The following is a 22,354-nucleotide window of genomic DNA, read 5'->3' as shown; positions in this document are numbered from 1 at the left end:
GTTTCTTGGGCTTCTTACCAATGGGCCTATTGGGACCGACCCGGTGTAATATTGCAATAATAGGCCCAAAGATAGGAAGTCCAAGTAACAAGCCCATAAAATCAATTTTACTATTATTCTTCCATAAATTTCGTTGATAGTTATTTGTGCCTACTGATTTCTAAAAGGAAAACTGAGTTGTGTCCTTGTTATTAGAGCCTTCGAGGGTTGAGTTAAACAAACTATGTTCAAATAAATCCTAAATATTCAGTCCAAACATTACAAATCAATATTATCCGTTCTGAACTTGATTCTTCGTATAGACTTAAACCATCATCATTGATTTTTAGGCCCAAAAACCGATATGGGAATAGACTCTTTAGTAATATAAAAACGAACTTTTTATTGAAAAATCGACATGAACATTTGACAACTTTAGTAATATAACATGAAATTAGATTTGTCTTGAATAATGTGGAAATGGGGCCATATAGGGTTTGTGTAGGGTACGTAGCAATCAAGTGAACTCAACAGGGTGTATCACCACACAAGAATTGGTTGACAGAATTCTTGATAATTTCCGTGGTGAGAATCTTGTAAGCCTTCTCTGTGGGATGAAACCCATCCCAGAAAAGATAACCTGAATCATCTGGACATGTGTGTGGGCTGAACTGGTTACAAAACACTGATGCTTCTATTAGTCCTGTGCCACAACATCCTTTGTTCACAATGTTAAACCCTGAAACAACGAACAAGGTGGATGGGTCAATTCAAATCAATCAATTAAATTAACGGAAATGTTAAGCATCCCACTTATTTTGTTCCCGTTATCTCAAATGTTAAGATGGAAGCGTATTATCCATTTGAAATTGTGTGCATTGGGATCTGTAAGACTGCTAGTAAATTAATTAGTCATAATTCAAGATGGGAATGTTAATAAGCTACCATATTTTCCTGGGTTATCGATGATGTCTTGTATAGGGTTATAGATATCAATATAAACCACAGTTGCACCGGGCAAGTCGTCATTGAGGATGCTCAACTCTGCAGCTAGTTTGGAGTTTAACAATTGTGAAGCTTGATTGTAGGTATCATTACACTCTCTTTGTATGCCGCCGGCCACAGTTCTCGACGACGGGATACATCCTAGTGGCGGAGCACCGAAAAGGCCGATCCTTCGTGCTCCGACGCCATATAATTCCTTTCAATACAAATTCAACAATTGTAACTCAACTGTTTATTTTAAAGTTCATCCGGGAAGGGAGTTGAGGGTTCATTAGTATTTACCTTGACGTAATCGGAAGCCGATCGGACAACAATGTCAGTGTAGGTACCGATATCATAATGTGCTTGCCTGATACGCGAATCGAAATAGGTAGTCGCAATATCATTGCTGCTAGCTACCACTAAAACCAGAGACAGAGCTACAAGGTTACTTGCCCCTGCTTCACCGATGAGCCCTGTCACTTTTCCTCTGTATTCTTTGAACTGGTTCAACTGATCCTCTAATGAATAGCACATCTGACTCACATACCAAGAAGAAAAAAACTTAAAATTAGAGTCTGAAATTTCTGAAAAAAAAAAAAAAAAAAAAAAAAAACCAGCTTGATCATAATTTTAGAGCGTCTGTGATGTGTCCTTACGGCTATCTGTGATGTCAAAGGATCAAAGCCTGCGCCACCGGAGGCGAAGTTTACACCGGTGAGTAGGTCTTTAGGTTGCAAATTCGGATCCTGATATGCCGGCAATAGCTCTTTAATCCCCAGTTCTTCCACTGAAATTCAAAAAACATTAATGGACAAGTTTGAATTTGGGATTCTAAATTTCTTGGAACTCAGCATCATCTACCAAGTCAAAATTCAATAAATTCTTACAGACCCAACAACACCAAAAAACATCCCACATTTCATATATATATATATATATATGCACAAAGTGAAGATAACCATACCCATGTACACCATTTAATACATAAGATACCCATACCCATGTACACCATTTAATACATAAAATATATATATACATATATATATATATATATAGAAAAATCCGTAGTGATACCCCAGAGGAAACAATACCTTAGACACTCAAAAAATGCATCTACACACATATTAGAGAGAGATGGAGGTTGTTTGAATACAAACCTAGAAAATCAGCAGGGACTTTGCCATTGGAGAATCTCCCAGTTGGCATCCCACCTTTAAATTCCCTCCCATAAGGAGGGAAGTTGCATTTGGCAGGAGTTTGGAGCTTATTGTTGTTACCAGTATCCACTATTGAGTCTCCAAACAGTATCACTGCTGGTACTGTGCTGTTCCCTGGAAGCTTAATTACACCTTCACTTCTCCTTAAACAAACACCCACCAATACACATATCAACAACAATACCTTGAACAAAGCTGCTGCTGAAGAAATTGGTAAGTAGAATTTCATTGCTTCAAGAGCCTCTTACTACTTCTTGGGATTGTAGAAATGGAAGGGTATAAACATAAATGTGTGTGTGTGTGTGTGTAGATATTGGTGTCTGAATATATGGAATTATAAATTGAATTTCAACAGAGGAGATTATCTAGCTGTGAGCCACACAAAATAAGTAGCTAGGATTTGTATACTCTTTGTATCATGTTTGTTTTAGCATAATTGGAAGCAATAAATGAAATTGTGAGATTTTTCATCATGATTTGGTGGCTGTTGAGCAGTGGAATAGGGAAAAATAATTAAAGCTGAGGGTCTTTAGCTGGGTTTCATAAATGCCCCCAACCAAATTCTACATGTTAAAATATTGTTGAATTTATTACCAAACAAGCCAACCCCAGACCAAGCTCTAGATACAAAAAGATACAGATATGATATGTTGTTATTCTTTCAAAAAAAAAATTATCTGCGACATTGACATATTATAATAACATGTTAGTGCATTATTTTGTACTATTATATTATAATAATTTTATTTATTTATTTATTTATCCAACATAGAATGTGTAACACCCAACAACTACTTGGCGATAGCTTAACTGATTATCTCTACGGACTTAGGGCGTAAAAAATCTTGTCTGATGTGGGAAGTTTGATTCTAAACTAGCGCATTTATTTCCAAGTAGTTTGTACTGCGCCTCGACCCAACTAATCTGTCGAGCAGATTTACACTTGCCTAGTCGGGCTCGAGTTTAGGTTTATTGAGTTGTGCAAATGACACGTCTGTTGAGTTGTTATTGATTATCAAAAAAAAAGTATAACACCCTAACAGGCCTAATCCTATTTTGGGGGGAAACGCCCTCTTCAACCAATAAGGTCTCATGTTTTTGAGTTTAAAAGGGTCACAGGGTTACATGGATATGTTCTCCTAAGCCGTTTAGTGCGTTTGTTATGTGAGAAATAGTTGGCTTTTGTTTATATGTCATTCGATTAGATTATGCCGATTTGAAGTGGGATAAAATGTTTTGACAATTTACCATTGCAAATGATATAATCTTTATGTAGCTCCTTGGGTCAATTGGGGGATCTGAAGAGGTAATGGATCAAGTGACATGGGTCTTGAGGAGGACATCAAGAATTAGTCAATATTGAGTAGGAGTGTCCACGATCGATTTTAATCGATCTTCACTAACATATCTTTCACGATAATCATCGACCAAAAAAGAACCAAAAAAACAGTAAATCCAACTCTCTTGGATGCATGCTCTGTTTTGGCAGTAGATTAATTGATTACTTCAGTAGTTATGATTAAATATTTTCACGCGCTTTTTGATAGAAGTTGCAGAAGAGAAGATGCTTCGCTCTTCCATGTCCCTCTCTCATTGGCTGTGCAGTGAAGAGGACAAAACTGATGTCAGTTGATGTCAAAAGCTACAGAACAATATGATCTAAACTAATGCTCTTGGTTGGTATTTATTGGGCACCCTACCATATCTATCACACCTTAGTCCTCCTTTCCTTTTTCTTTTCGTTTTGTTCTGTGTTATGTCACTTATCATCTTCATATAGGGAGAGACCACTAGACCAGTGCTTGTGTCTTGTGATGTGTTGCAATTCCTTCTTTTTATTTTGCCCCACTTGAAAGAGATGGATGAAAATTGACCTTCTGCCCACATTGCTGTTTCGGGTATATGTCCATTTATACAATCCAATCAGTGACCCATGTATTTTTACAATTTGTCCAATTTTTCAGGTTAAACACACTAATAATATTCTTCTTTTTGAGTTTATTGGTTAGCTGTGAATACATCGAGCGAGTAAAATTTTGTTCTTTGTGGGTCGTCAATACTCCAATACTTAGACTCGTAAAGCACGTTGTTAATGTGAGAGAGAACATGGTATAAACTGTCATTTTTTGATATGAAAATAATTGATCAATTGGATCGACATTTATATGTCATTTGCGGTATGTTATAAGATATTTTCCCTTTGGGTATAATGGGATAAATTAACCGATATTTTTTTCTAGGAAAATAACCCAAAAAAGCTGACCATGACTGCCCTTAAGAAGGCTAACCATGCAGATAATGATGCCGTGGGAACCACCAACTCCAACGTTTATCTCTGGCTCTCTGCCATTAATCCACGACTTTGATCGAAAGCCGCCATTAATAATAGTTGACATTTCTTTCTCACTCTCAAGAGTGAAGCCCTATTGTACTTGTCGTTGTTTATTAATCGTGGGCCAGCCCATCACCTAACTGGGTCAGATACGTTTCAGTGCAGTTGTAAATTGAAGCACTAATGTACTAATGTATTTCTCCAAGGATGCTAACAGGCCACGTCTTCTTGTATCATACTTTATAATTGGGCCTACTTAGTGGCCTTTTTAACCATCGGACTGGGTCCGTTTTGTGTAGTGACTACTGACTAGTCAGAAGTCTCACATTGAGGAAACAGGAGCCCAGTCCACCATAAGGCCGAGATTTTTGAGGCCGGACTATACTTGAGCCTACATAGTGGGCCTCATTTAAGCACTGGACTGGGTCCATTTAGTGTTCAAGCAAATCCTAATTCCTTGGATTGAGTCCATATTTCGCTATATTGATCTGAATTCACATATGTGAGAGCACTAATTTTCTTGGTGACAAAACGAAAACACCCAAAAAAAAAAAATGAGAGTATACAAGCGTGCAAGTTATGGAAATTCATTCAATATTATATATCATTTGATTGAAGTCAATACTTTATATGTTTAATTTCAAAAGAAATTATCAAAGTATTTGCTGAGTAGTTGCTTAACAAGTACACTGTATCCCTTCTCTGTAGGATGATAACTATCCCAAAACACATAACTCGATGCATTTGGACATGCCTCTGAAACAATCTGGTTGCAGAGTATTGCCACCTCCAAATTCCCCGTGCCGCAACAACCTTTGTTCGACACTTCAAACCCTACAAACCAATATTAACACAACAAACAACTTCAACTTTATGCATAAAAGAAAAGAAAAAAACAAAATCATATAATTACGAAAATGATAAAAATCCCAACAATTGGTATCCTAGTTATCCTAATTGCTGAGCTGGACGCACATGATTCAAGTGAATTTGTTGACTTCACATGATGCACATAAATCCTGTGCGTAAATCTCAGGAGTAGCTAAGATAATTGAGATATTAGTTGTTGGGATCCAAATCGTTAGTGTTCATTAAAACGGGTTTGCTTACCATGTTGAGTGGGGTTTTTGATGAGATCAAGCAGAGGATTATAGATATCAATGTAGACAATCCTGCTGTTAGGTAAGGAAGTGGCTAGGTTATCTAACTGTGCAGATAATTTGGAGTTGAAGAGCAAGGCTGCTTTGTTGGGATCCTCTGCACACTCTCTTTGGATACCTCCTCCTAGTGTTCTTTGTGATGGTACACACCCGATCGGTGGTGCACTGAAAACTGCCATTCTTCTTGCCCCCAACTCATATAATTCCTTCCAAATATTTCACCCAAAAATATTAGAATTAACAGTGATCAACTAACGATGAATATGTAGTATTTAGATTAACAAATCCAATCATATTTTTTTACTCGAAATAAAAATCAAATTCAATGGAAAAATACATGACAATTTTGGACTGTTGGGTATAAACCCAAAATATTATACATATTTTTCTTGTTGAATTTAATTTTTGTTTAAGATAAAAAAAATATATCGATAAATTCGTAAAATCGATAAAAAAAAAAAGATTTATCAAAAGAAAATTGGGCAAATGGGACTACAACGGCCTCTGCCATGGTTTATTTACATCATAGTCCGGGCATCTGTCGGGCCAATTGAACCCGATGCGACAGTTTTTACCTCTTCGCCCAAACTAATCTGACCCATTATTATTGGGCCAGGCCCAGGCTTAAAATCTCAAACCCAATTTCTGGCCCACAATTGAGCCACTTTTTTTGGCTCAAGCTTGATCCACAGACCCTATAACTGTCAAGGCCAGCACTTGAATTGGGTGAGCCAGGGTGGGCCTTGGGCCTATGATCAGTTATATATATATATATATATATATATATATAGAGAGAGAGAGAGAGAGAGAGAGAGAGAAATGTCACCTTAATGAAAGTGGAAGCAGAGTTAGCTATGAGATCAGTGTAGGCAGGAACATCATACTGGATTTTTCTAACTCGAAGGGCAAAGTAAGTGTTGGCTATGTCATCGCTGCCTGCTACTACAACGAAGATACTTTTGCTCAAAATGAAGTTTGTTCTCTCTTCTCCAACACTCATTTTCAGCTTCATTATGTAATCTTTGAAGTAACCAATTTGATCTGATAGTGATATCACTGACTGGATCATACATAATTAACAAAAGCAATGTTAATTAGTCAATAATTAATGATAAACACAACATATTATATTTTACAGTATATACTCTAGCCTAAATCAACAACATATACTCTGTACCAAACAAACCCTGAGTAAAATTGGGTGCAAGATACGTACTACCAATTTGGGTGTGAGAGGATCGTATCCTGAGCCTCCTGAAGCAAATGAGACTCCTGTGATAAGATCTTGAGGTTTCAACGTTGGATCTAAATATGCTGGCACCGTTTCTTTGATTCCAAGTTCTTCGGCTGATCATATATATCCAACAGAATTCTTATATGATAAATTAAAAAAAAAAAAAAGACTTTAGAATCACATGCATGCGTATTCTTTATATATATATATGTCGATATTCATATGTTTTCCATGCAATGCTTTTTAAGGTAATTTATAACTACATTAGTTTGACTATATATAGTTTTAGAACCGAAAATAATTTTAAAAATTAAGTCAAACTAATTAATAATATGTATTTTGGGGCATAAGAAGACAGATGCTTGTGACCACGCGTTGATTTTTGAAGCAACTTACTATGTCGTCAAATAAGAAATTTTCGTGCGTCGGATATAACAATCCGAAATTAGACTCATATCGAATATCCAAAATACAAGAAGCACAAGAATAGGGAGTATGGTGTGTGGTACATACCAATCAAGTCAGAAGGGACTCTTCCATCACAAAACCTTCCAGTAGGAAGTCCTCCCTTGAAATCCTTACCATAAGGAGGGAAATTACATTTGATTACAGTTTCAAGAAAGTTGTTGTTCCCTGAATCCACAATCGAATCCCCGAACGCGATTACCGCCGGAACAGTTTCATTGGCCGGAATATTCACTGAAGCTCCTCCCGCTGCCATGTATACAACATTAACATACACACTAGTACTCACTATTATGAACAATAATAGTACTGAAGAACCAGCTGCAGCAGACATATCTGGCTTCTTCACAATTAAGTACTAGTGAAGAAGAAAGAAGAAAGACTAGGATACTGCAGTAATATGGCTCTTTTCTAACCCTTATATAATGTATATGTACATGGAGAAGATTTAGAGTACTGATTTGACAATTATTATGGGTCATTTATTGCACACAACTACAACTCTACAAGTGATTGATATTATATATATGTACGTATATATGCTGTGTTGTGTATAATAATCTTAAACAAAAAAACATAAAACATGATTTGCCTTTTTCATGGGGGAAAAGGGTAAGGTATAGACAACACAATTTTGGGTTATGCAAGAACTATATATATATATATATATGTTGTCCTAATAGATTAAAAATTAATTAATTAATTAATGGTGATCATATGAATCTAGTCCGTGCATGCATGTATGTTTTTCACGGGAACCACCAACATCGAATCACATTATTAAATTACTTGCCAAGATTTCCTCTTACAAGCAATTAAATGATGCTGGTATACATAGCTAGAGAGATATATTGTATCTTCAAAATAATAATTAAGATGATCCGCTCCAATCATATATACAAGAACTAACTCCTTTGCTTCTATATATATATATATATGTATGTATGTATGTATGTATAATTCATTTTGTGAATTTGTTTGAGCTAGTTATTAAACAAATTGGTATATTCCTTTAGGTTTTTTTTGGTAATCTAGAGTACTAGTACACTTGATTAAGTCTTCAAAATCTCTCTTGCATTTACCCAAAGGATCAAGTGCTATTTTATATAAACAAATTAATCAAGTTTACTTTGACATTATACAAATATATATGTATGTATATGCTATAGACAGTTGCTCAATTATTAAAATTGGAAAAATAATTGTACGAGTAATTAAGCAATACGTATATGATTGCGACAACTATCTACATGTCTTTATACGCTGGACAGGTAACCATATTAATAAGTGCACCCATAATTGATTAATTGTATTAATGCAAAGTCCATGATCGACTCTATCTAGAACCTCCTCTAGTATTGTAGACATATATAGTTTGATCTGTAAACCATAGCTTTCATTCCTTTATTTTTCTTTTTAATTATGCACCCTCTATTATTCCTAAAGACTGCATATATATATATATATATATATATATATATATATGTACACATATATGTGTGTGTTATAAATCAAATATTCGTGAGAGTATCATATAAATTCAACCCAAACGGTATTATATGCTCTGGAACTAATATTCGCACAATTTTGTTCTTAAAGGGTCTTCTTAGTTGAGAGGGATTTTATTTATAAATCACATGGGTGGCCGACTTACAACCATCTAATCTTTGTGAGACACGAGTCTTATAATGAGGACAAGTCTTAGATGTCATATCAAACTCCTTGCCTAGCTTAATTTATGCTTCTTAAGTTGTCAAAATATCTACAAATTAAAGTCATGTACGTATTACGTGGAAAACTATTGATCTCACGCTTAAAAGTATAAATTGGATCTTTTAATTTTGACAATTGTTGGTGGGCTACCCTCATGAAAAAGGTAATATACATGGCTACTTCATCATCATCAATTAATTATTTAAAAAAGAACAATTAATTATCACTCATGCTGTGACAGCTTGAGAAAGCAAGACATGGCTGTTGGTGACCGAGTTTTGTTTGGTAAACGACCAAACCCCAAAAATATTGAGTTCGTGAATGAATTCAATGAGTTGTTTATATATGTATATATAATTGTTGAAGTATATGCACTTATGAACAAGTTTAAACAAACATGCACTTAACCTAAAAGATGGTCAAAAAAACCAGATTAAAAGGAAGCCAAACAAGCTACAACAGAGTGATTTACGGTTAAGCTTGTTTATATATAATCAAAACTCCATTAACACAAGATGTTAAGATAGATTGTTGATATCATTGAGCATAAGTTGAAGCAAACATTATAATAGTTAAAAGTAAAGATTGATTTCTAACGTGAAATTGGAATAAGGAAAGTTTCTGAATAAAAATTTTAAGTTAATGTTTTGTCTCATGTTATGCATACTTAATTTACGATCTCTTCCATTCTCCTTAAAACTTCTTTCACTTCAGTCGCCCTAATATGTCTTATATAAGAAAGATTCTTATTCTCAGCAAAAATATGGAGATCTTAGATTTCTTATATGTGGTCACTATTAAGCAGCTTGTTGCAATATTCATCTCTTGTTAGTTTATATGTCCTTCACCAAAACTACTATACCATTCGAAGCATTTTGCATGATTTATGCAAAAAAATTTAAAAATATAACCCATTTAGTTTTAACCACAAAAAAAAAAAAAAAAAAAACATTTACCTTACTTTGTCATGTCTACGTGACTAGCTATGTGAGATTCATACACACAACCAGAAACCATAAAACTATTTATAATGAAGTTAATGTGTACTTTGTGGGGTTAGGCTTATCTACATCTATTAATTACGCAACAAACTATATACATACATACACACACACACACATATATATATAGTATTATTTATAATTCAATGAAATTCGTCATGAATCATTTATCAAAGTACTTTATAAGTAATTGTGGGTTTTGTTAAACGGGAATATATATATCCTAAAGTATTTAGTTAATCCCATCACCTTTACAATTAAGTTTAAAATTATGATTTGATTTGTCAAATCAAATTGTTGTGCAAGAGCACTCTCCTCCGGTCCCAATATATGTTGGATGTTGGTGCAGCATACATGGACTTACTTCCGGCACAATTAAATGTGAGATCCACATATCCCAAGAGCACCCAAGGTTTAGGCTTGGGCTGGGCAATAACACTCACGCATACCGACCCGGGATAGGTTAGGGCGTGGATAGCGAGCTTGACTTTTTTGGTCAACGTTCAGTACATGGGTAACTGATTGATCAAGTCCAACTCAGGTCATTGCAATGTATGCAACTGATCACCTACTAATTCTAAGGTTGCCTTCACAATTTTACGGGCCAGACTCTCCTATATCATTTTTCCTCTGAAAATTTTCGTGTTACTCTGAGAGAGAGTGTCATTCGGTTTTTGGTTTGTCATTACGTTATCTGTGTGCGCTTTTACTATTGTGTTATCAATGAGGCTTGATTAATCATTTTAATGTTAGAGGTAAAAGTACATCGACTTGGTTTGCTTTTTTGTTCTTCTTTTTTCGTACTCGATTCATGTATGCATATTTTGTGAATGTCAGCTAACATGTTTGTTTTCTCAGCGACAGAAAACAAACCGTTATTAGTACTTCCGGATCAATAAAGATGTTCAAATTATAGATGTGAAATTCAATACATTGAAGTACTTTGGTTGAGTCACGTGCTTAGTAAACCAAAAGACCCCATCACTTTTTTCTTTTTGTGGAACTTAAAGTAATATAGACCAGGATAAACAAATAATGTAGAGTCTCCATCGTACTTAGCACTCAATAGACTTTACCTTAGGTATAGTCTTCATCTTATCTCCACCTTCCAGCGATGCACTATCCAGGACACCACAAACAAACTTAGCCTGCTACCTCACTCGTGTTTATTGCACCTCGCCTACAGTTAGTTGGCTTATCTTTTTTCACCACTTGATGCAAACAGGCTCGCTCCATCTCAAGAAAGTTAACCTTTTATTTTCCCTTGTTCAAATTTTTTGGCATGTAGTGGTGTACTGCATGCACCAAATTCAAGTTGAGTTTTAAATACCAATATCGTAATTATATCGGTCAAGCGATTGATATGCAGTATAAATTATAATCAGTCCAACTAATCGAGTGGTACAAAGAAGAAATATTTTTGTATATAATGTAGAGGATAATAGTAAAAAATGTCATGTTGTTTTGGTGGTTGAGACTTTTTTTTCTACTTGAATGTCCAAGTTCCATTCTCATTAATAGTACGGTTAAGTGTTAACATTTTTTTCGATCCATACAACAAATATTCCACAATGAAAATTGAAAGAAAGCTACAATCACAACTCTTATAAATAATATATACAATATTCCCTTGTATAAACTTTTTAGCATGGATTATAATGTAGTAGGGTCATGCAGGCATCATCAATCGACTCGATAGTTATGCAGAGCTACTAGCATTTAACAGCAGTTGACTATGGACGACTCCACCCGATCCTCTCAAATCTCAACTGATTGACATAGCGGATGTGAGTGAAGATAAGCCATGGTGGGGCCGAAGGAAAACGATCTTCGGATGCCACGTACAAATATTGGGCCACATTAAAATTACAAGAAGAAAAAGTCTACATGTCATGCATCAACTATAGTGCCAACCCTTAAATCAACGGTGTACCTGAGTTTTCGGGATCAAAACGAACTCTAAAAAGGATTCTTAAAAAATAAATAAATGTCGTATGTTACTTAAATGAGTTTATGTTACTATAATATTGATATAAAATATAGGACCCTGAGTGGCGGTCCATGTCACCCCATCCAGAGACACCTCTGCCTTAAATTGGGATATTGGCTAGACACCGTAATAACAAGTAGACCATTGCTACATCCATTTCATTATGCTTAACGGTGTTGATTCAACAACTAAGTGTACCTATCTATAGCATTATATCAGAAAGATCAATTCATCTAAGACAACTGTTGAGACTTTATCTCACATCAGATTAGCATGACGAGTGACGTATAAGCAAAGGTCTAGTTCTTCTAACACAATCTATGCGTTTAATTTTCTAGGTCTAAAAATCAATGACAACGGTTAAAAAAAAAAACAAAGTCGTGCGGACCTTTGGACTTAAGCGAACAATATTGATTTGTAGTGTTTGACTGGATATTCTAACGTAATTTAGGATATAATTTGCATGCATGGCCACATAAAAATGGTTGTGAGCGTCAATGGGCAATGACGAGGAATGGATGCTAGCAAACTCCACACTCGATGGTCTCAGAAAACAGAGCTGGGAACCTGGACCTGCACTGATAGCCGTAACATACAGCTTGGCATTATAATTAACAATTACTTGAATTCCAATATTCCAAAAAACAAAAATGGTGAATGGTGAGCAGCATCATCAAATTATACCCTTCGTTTTTCCCGTCGTAAAGTGTAAGGAAAACTTTAGTCACACCCCACTTTTTACTAAAGACACCCCGTCAACTCAGTTTTACAAGGGATGGTCAACTCAAATTGGGGTGTCTTTAGTAAAAGGTGGGGTGTGACTAAAGTTTTCAAAAGTGTAAACAGTTGAGCACTTTGATAGTGGGCCGCTAAAGTGTTCCTAATTGGACCTTTGGCTCATGGAGTCATTAAGTCTCCCCAAGCCCAAATGGGTTTCGTGTAGGGGGCCAGTGGCTCCTCATGCCCAAATTGAACATCTTTCAAGCTCGAGTTCTGTCTGTTTCATTATTTGGTGTCCATTTCGGCCCATAAGTCGGCCCAGGCCCATATTTTAACAGCTTGCCCATTGACCGAGTGTTGAGTTTTGACTTTTGACAGTCGACATTTCAGTGCTCAATTTTTTTGTAAGCTTGACGGTCCCATACTTAACTGATTCGTCTGCTCCGACAGGGTCAAGAGGGAAAAGGGAGAGAGAATGATGATGCTTAACGGAGCGGAAGACGAAGAGAAATGGGTCGCAGAGGGGATCGCCGGCATCCAACACAACGCATTTTACATTCATCGCGCTTTGGTAATGATACCAATCCTCAAATCTCTTGCGATCTAACCCTAGCATTTTGGCTCAAGGAAAACACTTCAATTCTCAATGTTTGATTCGTTTCAGGACGCGAACAACCTCCGAGAAGCTCTCAAGTACTCGGCTCAGATGCTGTCGGAGCTTCGAACTTCGAGGCTCTCTCCTCACAGATACTACGAACTCTGTAAATTCTCAACTCTCTTCTTGATTGATCGAATCGTGTGATGCTTGGAGCTGTAGCTGACTTTTTCTTTCTTTCTTTTTTGGTATTAAGATATGCGAGCTTTTGATGAATTGAGGAAGCTGGAGATGTTCTTCAAGGACGAAAGCAAGCATGGCGTTACAGTCGTAGATTTATACGAACTCGTACAACATGCTGGGAACATACTGCCTAGACTGTAAGTAGAATTGGCTTGGGAAATCATTTGATTTGATCATGGATTGCAACATTTTTCTGTAACTTTATTTGAATTTCAATTATCTTAGATGAAGTTCTGGATAATTGATTTGATGTATGCAAAATAGGTAGTTATGAATCAATGAGGTCATGACATGAGAACGTCAACATAATAGCTAACTTAATTAAAAATTTAACAATTCCTTGTTCCTTGTGTTTTTTCCTTTCAAGAATTCTTCTTATGATTGCTCTGTTTGTTGCCACGATGAATGCCATTGCATCTTAAACTCTTTCTTCATGACTGAAAACAATGTAGGTCGTGACTGAATGCACATTGGTTGATCAATAAAGTAACCTAGGATGAGGTATCTTTAACACAACCGTGAATTTAATACCTCATTGTCCGTTGTCTTTTTCTCTTTCGAGTATTCATCTTTCTACTGTTTTCATTTATTCTCCGATCAAGAATTCTTCATTATACTGCTTTCATAAATTTTGGCCACAGTAGATGCCATTTCACAGTGGAGTCTTTCTTCACAGTCAAGTCTGCTGTCGATTATTTTTCCTGTGGTCAGATAACTGGGAATTTCACATCATTAAGACATGTTTTAGTCCTTTTGAGTTTTCCTTTTGGAGAATATGATAATTATAGAAATGCCAATACAACCAGTTTTCTGTTGCTTATGTGCATTTATAATGTTACCACTCATGCTCGAAATGAGGCGTTTCTCCTGTTCCAATCTTTTCAGGAAAATGATAAAGGAGTTAGATTCAGATGCTGTATATTTGCTAGAATAAGCGATGTAAGAGTGGCTTTGAATCTTAGATCTCTTTTGTGGCAGCTTCTTCAAAGCTGAACCTGATAAACGTCTGGCTTTTGTTTTAGTTTGACTTCTGCTGTTGCTTATGTTTAATTATTAAAACCTTTTCCCCATTCTGATTTTATTTTACGTGTTAACTGCTATTTTTCCATTCTGAAACTCCATGAAGAATTTTCATTTGTGTGTGCAAGTGCATATAAATAATTGCATATTGACTTCGAATCTGTACTGTTGCTTTTATTATACTCAAATGGTGTTTCCTGAGTAGTTAGTTGCTCACTTGCTCTACATTTTAGGATTTGACGTTATTAATCAATAATTGATCATCTACATATCTAGGTAGATTATTATCTAATAATGTTACACTAACTAGGTTTGATGTCTACATTCTACTTTTCTCTTTGAGCATTTCCTCCTAAGTCCTAAAATTTGAGTTGTTGTTTCTACTGAAACTCTCATGCCTATAAACAAATTGAAGTTCTCATTGTTTATTCCCCAGGTATCTCCTATGTACGGTAGGATCTGTGTACATCAAAACAAAGGATGCACCTGCTAAGGATGTCCTTAAAGATCTTGTGGAAATGTGTCGAGGAGTTCAGCATCCAATTCGTGGACTCTTTCTTAGAAGTTACCTTTCTCAAATTAGCAGGGATAAGTTGCAGGATATTGGGTCTCAGTATGAAGGGTAAGAAGATCATCTGGTTAAGTTTCATTCTTTCTGATTCGAAGAGCGAAGTTGTTAATTGGCGATAGTCGATTGCTGCAAGTTCCATTTTTCTTTTGCATTATATTTTAAGCAATCTGTTCTAATGATATAGATAAACTAATATAAAGGTCTCTTAAATGGTCCCCTGTTGAGGAAAGTTGATGCCGGAACAAAGTGGTCAACAAGTAATTAGAACAGTTCCAAGTCTCAGTTGATAAAATTGATCTTCCACATAACCTTCACAACTACAAACAATCAAGGTTAACAGGCAGCTAACAAACTCCTGAAGTTCAGACTAACTCACCACTCAAGAAGATTCGCTTCCTGAGATACAGAGTATTGACATATCAGCTAAGGACTCTGGAGATACAGCAACACCACGCCAGAAGTGACCCTAGGAGCTTCCCAAATAGACACGGCCGCAGCTGTGCACATTCACCAAAATCAACTAACTGCCTCCTCCTCTTTCGCTGCCTCAGATAAGGCAAAAGGAAGGGTTTCCAAGTACCAGGAAAATACTAAAAACACCCCAAAGAAACAAGTAAAGACTTAAAACTCCACTACTAATAAAATAACAACAAATATACTAGCAGCTACTAATTGGCCCTTGGCATCCTTGGTCAAAAGTGCTCAGTTATAGAAAACATGCAATTTAATGTCGTCTATGCTGTCTTATTAAGGATCAAAACAAATTGTGATATGAATGTAATCTCATATTTATACAGTAACTTGAGGAATATATGATGAATTTGATCTCATTCCGATCATTAACTTTCATTCTGTAAGTTCAAACCATATTACTCGATATGTTGAATACTTATTGGGGATCTTTTGTGATTACATTTATCTTTGAATTTGCTGATGAATTCTTCCAGAGATGCTGATGCTGTCATGGATGCTGTAGAATTTTTGCTCGAAAATTTCACTGAGATGAACAAACTGTGGGTTCGAATGCAGCATCAGGTCTAACTATTGTCTTTGAACCGTCTCTTGTTTTGACGTGTATGGCACCACAGTACTTGCATGCCATTTAGGAGAAATGAATTGTGAGGGCATAATTTTTGGCCATGCAGGTGTTTTGTTGCTTGTGAAATCATTCATACTCTTTGGTGATCCTGAGTTGAAGCCTTCAATTGGGATTTCTGGTCTGCAGGGACCTGGTCGTGTGAGAGAGAAGCGGGAAAAAGAAAGAAGCGAGCTTCGTGATCTTGTAATATGAAGGATCTGACCCTATCACTTGGCGAAACAGTATCATTTTTTTTCATGTTATTGCACAAGAAGTCATGCTCCTGAACCTTCATATCTTCCTTACCAGGTAGGGAAGAATCTTCATGTTCTCAGTCAGATAGATGGTGTGGACCTTGAGATGTACAGAGACACGGTCCTTTCCAGAGTTTTAGAGCAGGTGTTATAATCTACTTCACATCTTGGCTGCTCGTGTTTTCTCTAATGCAGAAATCTATGATATCTTAGCATGCTCCATGACTGGTTCTAACTCTTCGATTCAAATTGGTTGTACAGGTTGTTAACTGTAAAGATGAGCTCGCGCAGTATTATTTGATGGACTGCATAATTCAAGTCTTTCCAGATGAGTATCATTTACAAACCCTTGAGACATTATTGGGGGCTTGCCCCCAGCTTCAGGTAGGCAACATGAATTGTATCAAGAAATTCATAAATAGGAGTGGTTTGTTTGATAGTACTTCTACTTTCATTAGAAAATTTCCCCCAACACTTGATAATTACCCTCTGATTAAAAAAAGGGCTTCAAAAGGATATTTTTTTGAATGTATATTTTTTGATCCCTTACTAGTTACTAGTGTTGCATTGAAAAGGATGAGCACCTGAGAGGCTGGTTTCAAGAGATTGATGATAATGATGATGGTGTGGAGATACTTACTCTCCATGCATGCTAGCTGGATTCTCTAGCGGCTACTAATGTCAGTGCTTTATGGAGTTTATGACCACCAACCTCTTGAAACCAGCCTCAAGCTCATCTTCTCGTGTGTTACTGGTAAGGGATTATTCGAGATAAAATGTTTATTAGAGAATACTTTGTAGAATGTGAATCTTTGTACATTTTTTTTAAGTCCATTAGTATATTGTTATCATTGTCATCAACGCCTTTTATCTCCAACAACTTTGGGGTCTGCCACATGAATCCATTAGAGAAATTAGTGTGAATGCGCCACATGAATCTCATCCACCATTCATTTTGATTAAGACCTACAATCTCGTCTAATACTATAGAGTTTGTCCTTCTTTTCACATCCACTTCTTCTTCTTCTTAAATTATTTCAACTCATTAGTTGTTGAAAAAAATTACAGGCGAACATGTGGTCTAGTGGTAGAGTTGTTGTGTTTGCTCTCTTTCGAATTATGAGAATAGGTAATAAGGGACAACGAGCTTAGGCAGTATTGACATATTTTGTGTTGCATCATTTTGGTTTTTAGCCAACAGTTGACATCAAGACAGTGCTATCTGAACTGATGGAGCGATTGTCGAATTATGCTGCTTCCAGTCCTGACGTGAGTTATTTACATGCTCTGCCTTGACGAGACTTACTTCTGCTTTTTTGTTGACTACCGATATTTCTCCAGGTTTTGCCTGAATTCCTGCAAGTAGAAGCTTTTGCTAAATTGAGTAGTGCCATTGGGAAGGTAACAGGCTATTCTGTGAAGCTTCTGCTAAGTTGAGAAACACTTCTATAGGAACAAATAGAAACAAATGAGTATTATGTGAAACAGTTTTGCTTTATGCAGAAGCTTTTGCTAAATTGAGTAGTGCCATTCGGTTATATTTGTTCCTATTGAAGTTTCTGGATGCGGGTTTAGGTTTCTTACTACATAAGTTGAGGGCCTATAATCCAATGTCAGGTCATAGAAGCACAGGTTGACATGCCTATTGTTGGAGCCATAGCGCTGTATGTTTCTCTTCTTTCATTCGCTCTCCGAGTTCATCCTGATAGGCTTGATTATGTGGATCAAGTACTGGTATGTCATATCTCAAATATCATATATTGGCCTTGTCTGAGCATACGTATATTTTGCTTAAAACATTGCACGGAACATGAATGTAGCTGGCCAGCAGCTTTGTTTTCGACTAGCCTTCATCTCCATTTGGCTTTCCATGCCATGTGAATTGCATGGAACTAATTTGACCTGACCATTAGTGTCGCTCTTTGCATTTTATAGGGAGCATGTGTCAAGAAGCTATCTGGCACTCCAAAGCTTGAAGTCAGTAGAGCAACAAAACAAATTGTTGCGCTTCTGAGTGCTCCATTGGAGAAATACAATGACATTGTTACTGCCTTGACACTTTCTAACTATCCCCGTGTGATGGACCACCTTGATAATGAAACGAATAAAGTCATGGCAATGGTTATAATTCAAAGCATTATGAGAAATATTACTTGCATTTCTACAGCTGACAAGGTAATCTTTCTTTAGCTAATATACTATATCTTCTCTTTTTCCCCTTTAGTAATGGGGTAAGTGTGTAATTTGTGTCTATCGTTATGTGTAGGTTGAGGTGTTGTTCGAATTAATAAAAGGGCTAATTAAGGATTTGGATGGAACTGCTGCAGATGAGGTGCATTTCTAGGAGACATCTACATTAAAAGACTTAGTCCTTATGTATTAATTATGTATTTATGGTAGCTTGCTTTGAAATTTCCTCTTGATCCACTTGAATTCTTATTTCATTTTGAATTAACCTTACCTTCTTGATAGAGCTCTCTTCTTTCGTGCTTCAGTTATTCAAATATAACAACTTTTTATTTTTATGTACTTTCCTCGTAGCTTGATGAGGAGGATTTCAAGGAAGAGCAAAATTCGGTTGCTCGCCTTATACACATGCTTTACAACGATGAGCCGGATGAAATGTTTAAGGTATGTGGCTTCTGGTTATATGACTATTCTTTTGGTGCCTGGGTTAAGCTTCTTTTCTCCAGTTCTGCTTGATTTTTAATGGGGTGAGTAGGGTAGTGTACATCTTTATACTTTGAAAGTTTGAATCGGCTTAAAAGTCAAAATATTGCCCTAGCCTTGAAGTGATCAACCATGCGAGTCAAACAATGCTATGAAAACTGTGGCAAGGTAGGGTTCTGGTGAGATTTAATACATGAAAAACCCTGTTTTTTTCCACGGGAGGGTCAAAAGCTTCAGTGGATATCTGGGCATTTTTCTTCTTGTATCACTCACTTTTGTTACTGTACTTGCGGGTTTTGCCATGTGTTAATTGGACCTCGTATTTGCCCTCATCTGTGGCCTGATTTTTTGGTAATTTTCTTTTATGCATAGATCATGTCAAATTAAGACTTTTTTTCAACTTCAGATTATCTGTACTGTGAGGAAGCATATAATGACTGGAGGACCAAAACGCTTGCCTTTTACAGTTCCGCCTCTTGTATTTTCTGCACTCAGGGTATATTTCCTCCTCCTGTGAATTGTGGCAAACTATTTTGTGCAATTTAGCCTGTGCCATAATGCCCATAAATAATATGAGTGCATTGCTTAGATAAAAGCATTCTAGTGTTGATACTTCTAATTGCATGCTTGTTTATACTTTTTCAAGTGACAAAGCTTATATTAGTTTGTTGTGGCCAGACTGTGAATTTGACTTCTGTTGACATGCAGACTTTCGTGGCTCAGGCTCTTAAAACAAATAGTTTGAGAAGGAATATGAAGTTGTACAGAAGTTTACTTACACTTTTTATTATCTGTTGAGCATGACTATCTCTACAATATAATGCCAATACTATTTATGTGCAAGTTTTGTTTGAAAAACTTTAGTATCAAGTTTTAAGCTGAAAGCTGTTTAAAATTCTATTTGTGGCTTGCAGCTGGTTAGGCAATTGCAAGTTCAAGATGGAGATGTAGTGGGAGAAGAAGTTCCTGCTACCCCGAAGAAAATTTTTCAGTTTCTAAATGAGGTAAGTTTGTGTTTTTTTTTTTTTTTTTTTATCACATATATTTTTGCAGTGGAAAATGTGGCGCTTGATTCCTGATGTAACTAGACATTTTCTCTTGTAGCAGAACCTGGAGAATAGGTTTTTGGTTATTGCATGGTCACATTACTACTGATAAAAGATTCTAGCAATTTAACTTCTTTGTGAATCCCCCATGGTCTTATTTCAGACAATTGAGGCTCTTGCATCTATTCCTACGCCTGAGCTAGCATTACGGCTGTACTTGCAATGTGCTGAGGTATGGTCCAAGTTGGTATCCCCAAAAAGAGAATGATTTCTGTGCAATTTCTAATAAGTAACTCTGGAGGATAAACTTTCTAAAGTTAACTGCTATTACACTTCCAATGCATGACATGTAAACACCAGTGTTGTGCCTTCACTGTATTTCTTGAAGCACACAACTCGAGATTACATTCTCTTAAACGACTGTTGTTGAAATTTAATTTTATGTTCTGACCTTATTTTGTTTTGCTATGTTACCTTGTTGATCAGGCTGCTAATGACTGTGATCTTGAGCCTGTTGCCTATGAATTTTTTACTCAGGCATTCATGCTATATGAAGAGGAAGTAGCGGTAATTGCTCTAGAATCAGTTTTCTCTTTTCAGATTTAGTAAATGGTGGATGGATCATATTAAGCCAGCTTTAAGTAACGGAAAACTTGCTTTCAGGACTCCAAGGCCCAGGTGACGGCAATACATCTAATAATTGGGACACTACAGAGGATGAATGCTTTTGGTGTTGAGAACAGGGATACTTTGACACACAAGGCCACAGGGGTATGATGCAATATCTTTGATCTTATTTGGGTTTGTCGATCTCTTTTCTTGAATATATATTCATTTCCTTTTGCCACCTATGGCCAGTATTCTGCAAAGCTCTTGAAGAAGCCTGATCAGTGCAGAGCTGTTTATGCTTGCTCGCATCTATTTTGGGTTGATGATCAAGATGGAATCAAAGATGGAGAAAGGTGCATTGCCTTTTGCATAACATCAATTCACAGTCTTTTCTTTATCGAAAAAAAAGAGTAAAATTGACAATGCTTACATTTTTAGTGGTGCTCTTGTTTTTGGAATGGTTACTCATCAGTCATAGATGCGACCCTTACTGAAGCTTTTCCATAATCTTAGGGTCTTGCTTTGCCTGAAGCGGGCCTTGAGGATTGCAAATGCTGCTCAGCAGATGGCCAGTGTCACAAGGGGTAGTAGTGGGCCAGTCACACTGTTCGTTGAAATACTAAACAAGTTTGTATCTTTAATTCTTTACTGTATACCCGTTTGTATGTGCTATAGTTGCTGCTGTTTGATTTAATTACAATTCACTGGATGCCTCAGGTACCTCTACTTTTTTGAGAAAGGAAACCCTCAGATCACAAGTACAGCTATTCAGAGCCTCATTGAATTAATCACTAGTGAGATGCAAAGTGACTCCACAACCCCTGATCCAGCTTCAGATGCCTTTTTTGCTAGCACGTTGCGGTATATTCGGTTCCAGAAAGATAAAGGTGGTATAATGGGTGAGAAATATGATTCTGTGAAGGTCTGACTTGCCAGACTGAAGGGAAATACGAGAAATGAGGCCGACTATGTTGAGCAAGTTCATTGAATGGGAAAGAAATGCTAGGCAGAGGCCTAATGTTTATCCAGCTCTGGCGGAATTTGCCATGTTGAAATGGCTATGCATTTTGCCATAGTAGAGAGCAGGTAACTTAACATTGTTGTCGCATGTTCTCTTGTAAGCATTCTTGTGAATGGACGATTGGTTTGTGAATGAGACGATAAAATCAAACTACAGAGTGTATCATTCATTGAAGTTCCGAAGGTTGTGTTTCTGTTCATTTGAAACTCGTGTGCATGTAGTATTCTTCTTCAACTTACGTATTTGCTTGAATGTGGGGGGTAGCAGGGGGCGTGTATAGTTTGCTTTTTACTCATCCGGTGGTGCTCGTCATTCTCTCTCTTTGTTGATGTCCATTCTAAGATTTCTTTGGTTACTAGCGATAAGGCCCATAACGACTTTACCTCTCCCAAGTCAATATCTTGTGGACGCTGGAGAGTCTAGACCCACTAAGCTTCTTTGTAGCCTAG

At 36.6% G+C, this 22,354-nt stretch overlaps 2 protein-coding genes across 3 annotated transcripts; one reads left to right on the top strand and one right to left on the bottom strand.

Moving 5' to 3' along the window:
* Positions 1–394: 394 nt before the first annotated feature.
* LOC120008416 lies at positions 395–7,773 on the bottom strand. The gene is made up of 10 exons (XM_038858723.1): positions 7,423–7,773; positions 6,892–7,022; positions 6,502–6,735; positions 5,626–5,881; positions 5,173–5,349; positions 2,124–2,396; positions 1,623–1,753; positions 1,267–1,500; positions 925–1,180; positions 395–718 (listed from the first exon to the last, which is right to left on the bottom strand). Exons 1-10 carry the CDS (start codon positions 7,706–7,708, stop codon positions 507–509), a joined length of 2,190 nt encoding a protein of 729 aa, XP_038714651.1. The 5' UTR covers positions 7,709–7,773; the 3' UTR covers positions 395–506.
* Positions 7,774–13,205: 5,432 nt separating this feature from the next.
* Positions 13,206–22,111, top strand: LOC120008413 (vacuolar protein sorting-associated protein 35B-like). 2 transcript variants are annotated; one of them, XM_038858716.1, is made up of 22 exons: positions 13,206–13,369; positions 13,463–13,559; positions 13,650–13,773; positions 15,093–15,278; positions 16,175–16,262; positions 16,453–16,509; positions 16,615–16,704; positions 16,821–16,943; positions 17,754–17,828; positions 17,901–17,960; positions 18,177–18,293; positions 18,495–18,734; positions 18,826–18,891; positions 19,101–19,190; positions 19,636–19,725; positions 20,144–20,233; positions 20,439–20,507; positions 20,762–20,842; positions 20,939–21,046; positions 21,134–21,237; positions 21,398–21,511; positions 21,602–22,111. In XM_038858716.1, exons 1-22 carry the CDS (start codon positions 13,274–13,276, stop codon positions 21,810–21,812), a joined length of 2,376 nt encoding a protein of 791 aa, XP_038714644.1. In that variant the 5' UTR covers positions 13,206–13,273; the 3' UTR covers positions 21,813–22,111. The 2 variants fall into 2 exon arrangements, with proteins under 2 accessions (XP_038714644.1, XP_038714645.1); XM_038858717.1 differs by lacking the exons at positions 13,206–13,369; positions 13,463–13,559 and adding an exon at positions 14,522–14,575 and having other exon boundaries at positions 13,668–13,773.
* Positions 22,112–22,354: the final 243 nt, after the last annotated feature.

This window comes from Tripterygium wilfordii, chromosome 11 (assembly GCF_013401445.1).
Source record: "Tripterygium wilfordii isolate XIE 37 chromosome 11, ASM1340144v1, whole genome shotgun sequence".
Lineage (NCBI taxonomy): Eukaryota > Viridiplantae > Streptophyta > Magnoliopsida > Celastrales > Celastraceae > Tripterygium > Tripterygium wilfordii.
This window is presented reverse-complemented; position numbering and strand designations above follow the sequence as displayed.

Bases quoted from the DNA above. Each gene is read 5' to 3' on its own strand.
- LOC120008416 (XM_038858723.1), bottom strand. From the start codon at position 7,708: ATGTCTGCTGCAGCTGGTTCTTCAGTACTATTATTGTTCATAATAGTG. The intron at 7,023-7,422 runs GTATGTACCACA...ATATATGATCAG, and splicing joins AGTCCCTTCTGACTTGATTG to CCGAAGAACTTGGAATCAAA. The intron at 1,754-2,123 runs GTTTGTATTCAA...TTTGAATTTCAG, and splicing joins AGTCCCTGCTGATTTTCTAG to TGGAAGAACTGGGGATTAAA.
- LOC120008413 (XM_038858716.1), top strand. From the start codon at position 13,274: ATGATGATGCTTAACGGAGCGGAAGACGAAGAGAAATGGGTCGCAGAG. The intron at 18,735-18,825 runs GTAATCTTTCTT...CGTTATGTGTAG, and splicing joins GCATTTCTACAGCTGACAAG to GTTGAGGTGTTGTTCGAATT. The intron at 19,726-20,143 runs GTATATTTCCTC...TGTGGCTTGCAG, and splicing joins TTGTATTTTCTGCACTCAGG to CTGGTTAGGCAATTGCAAGT.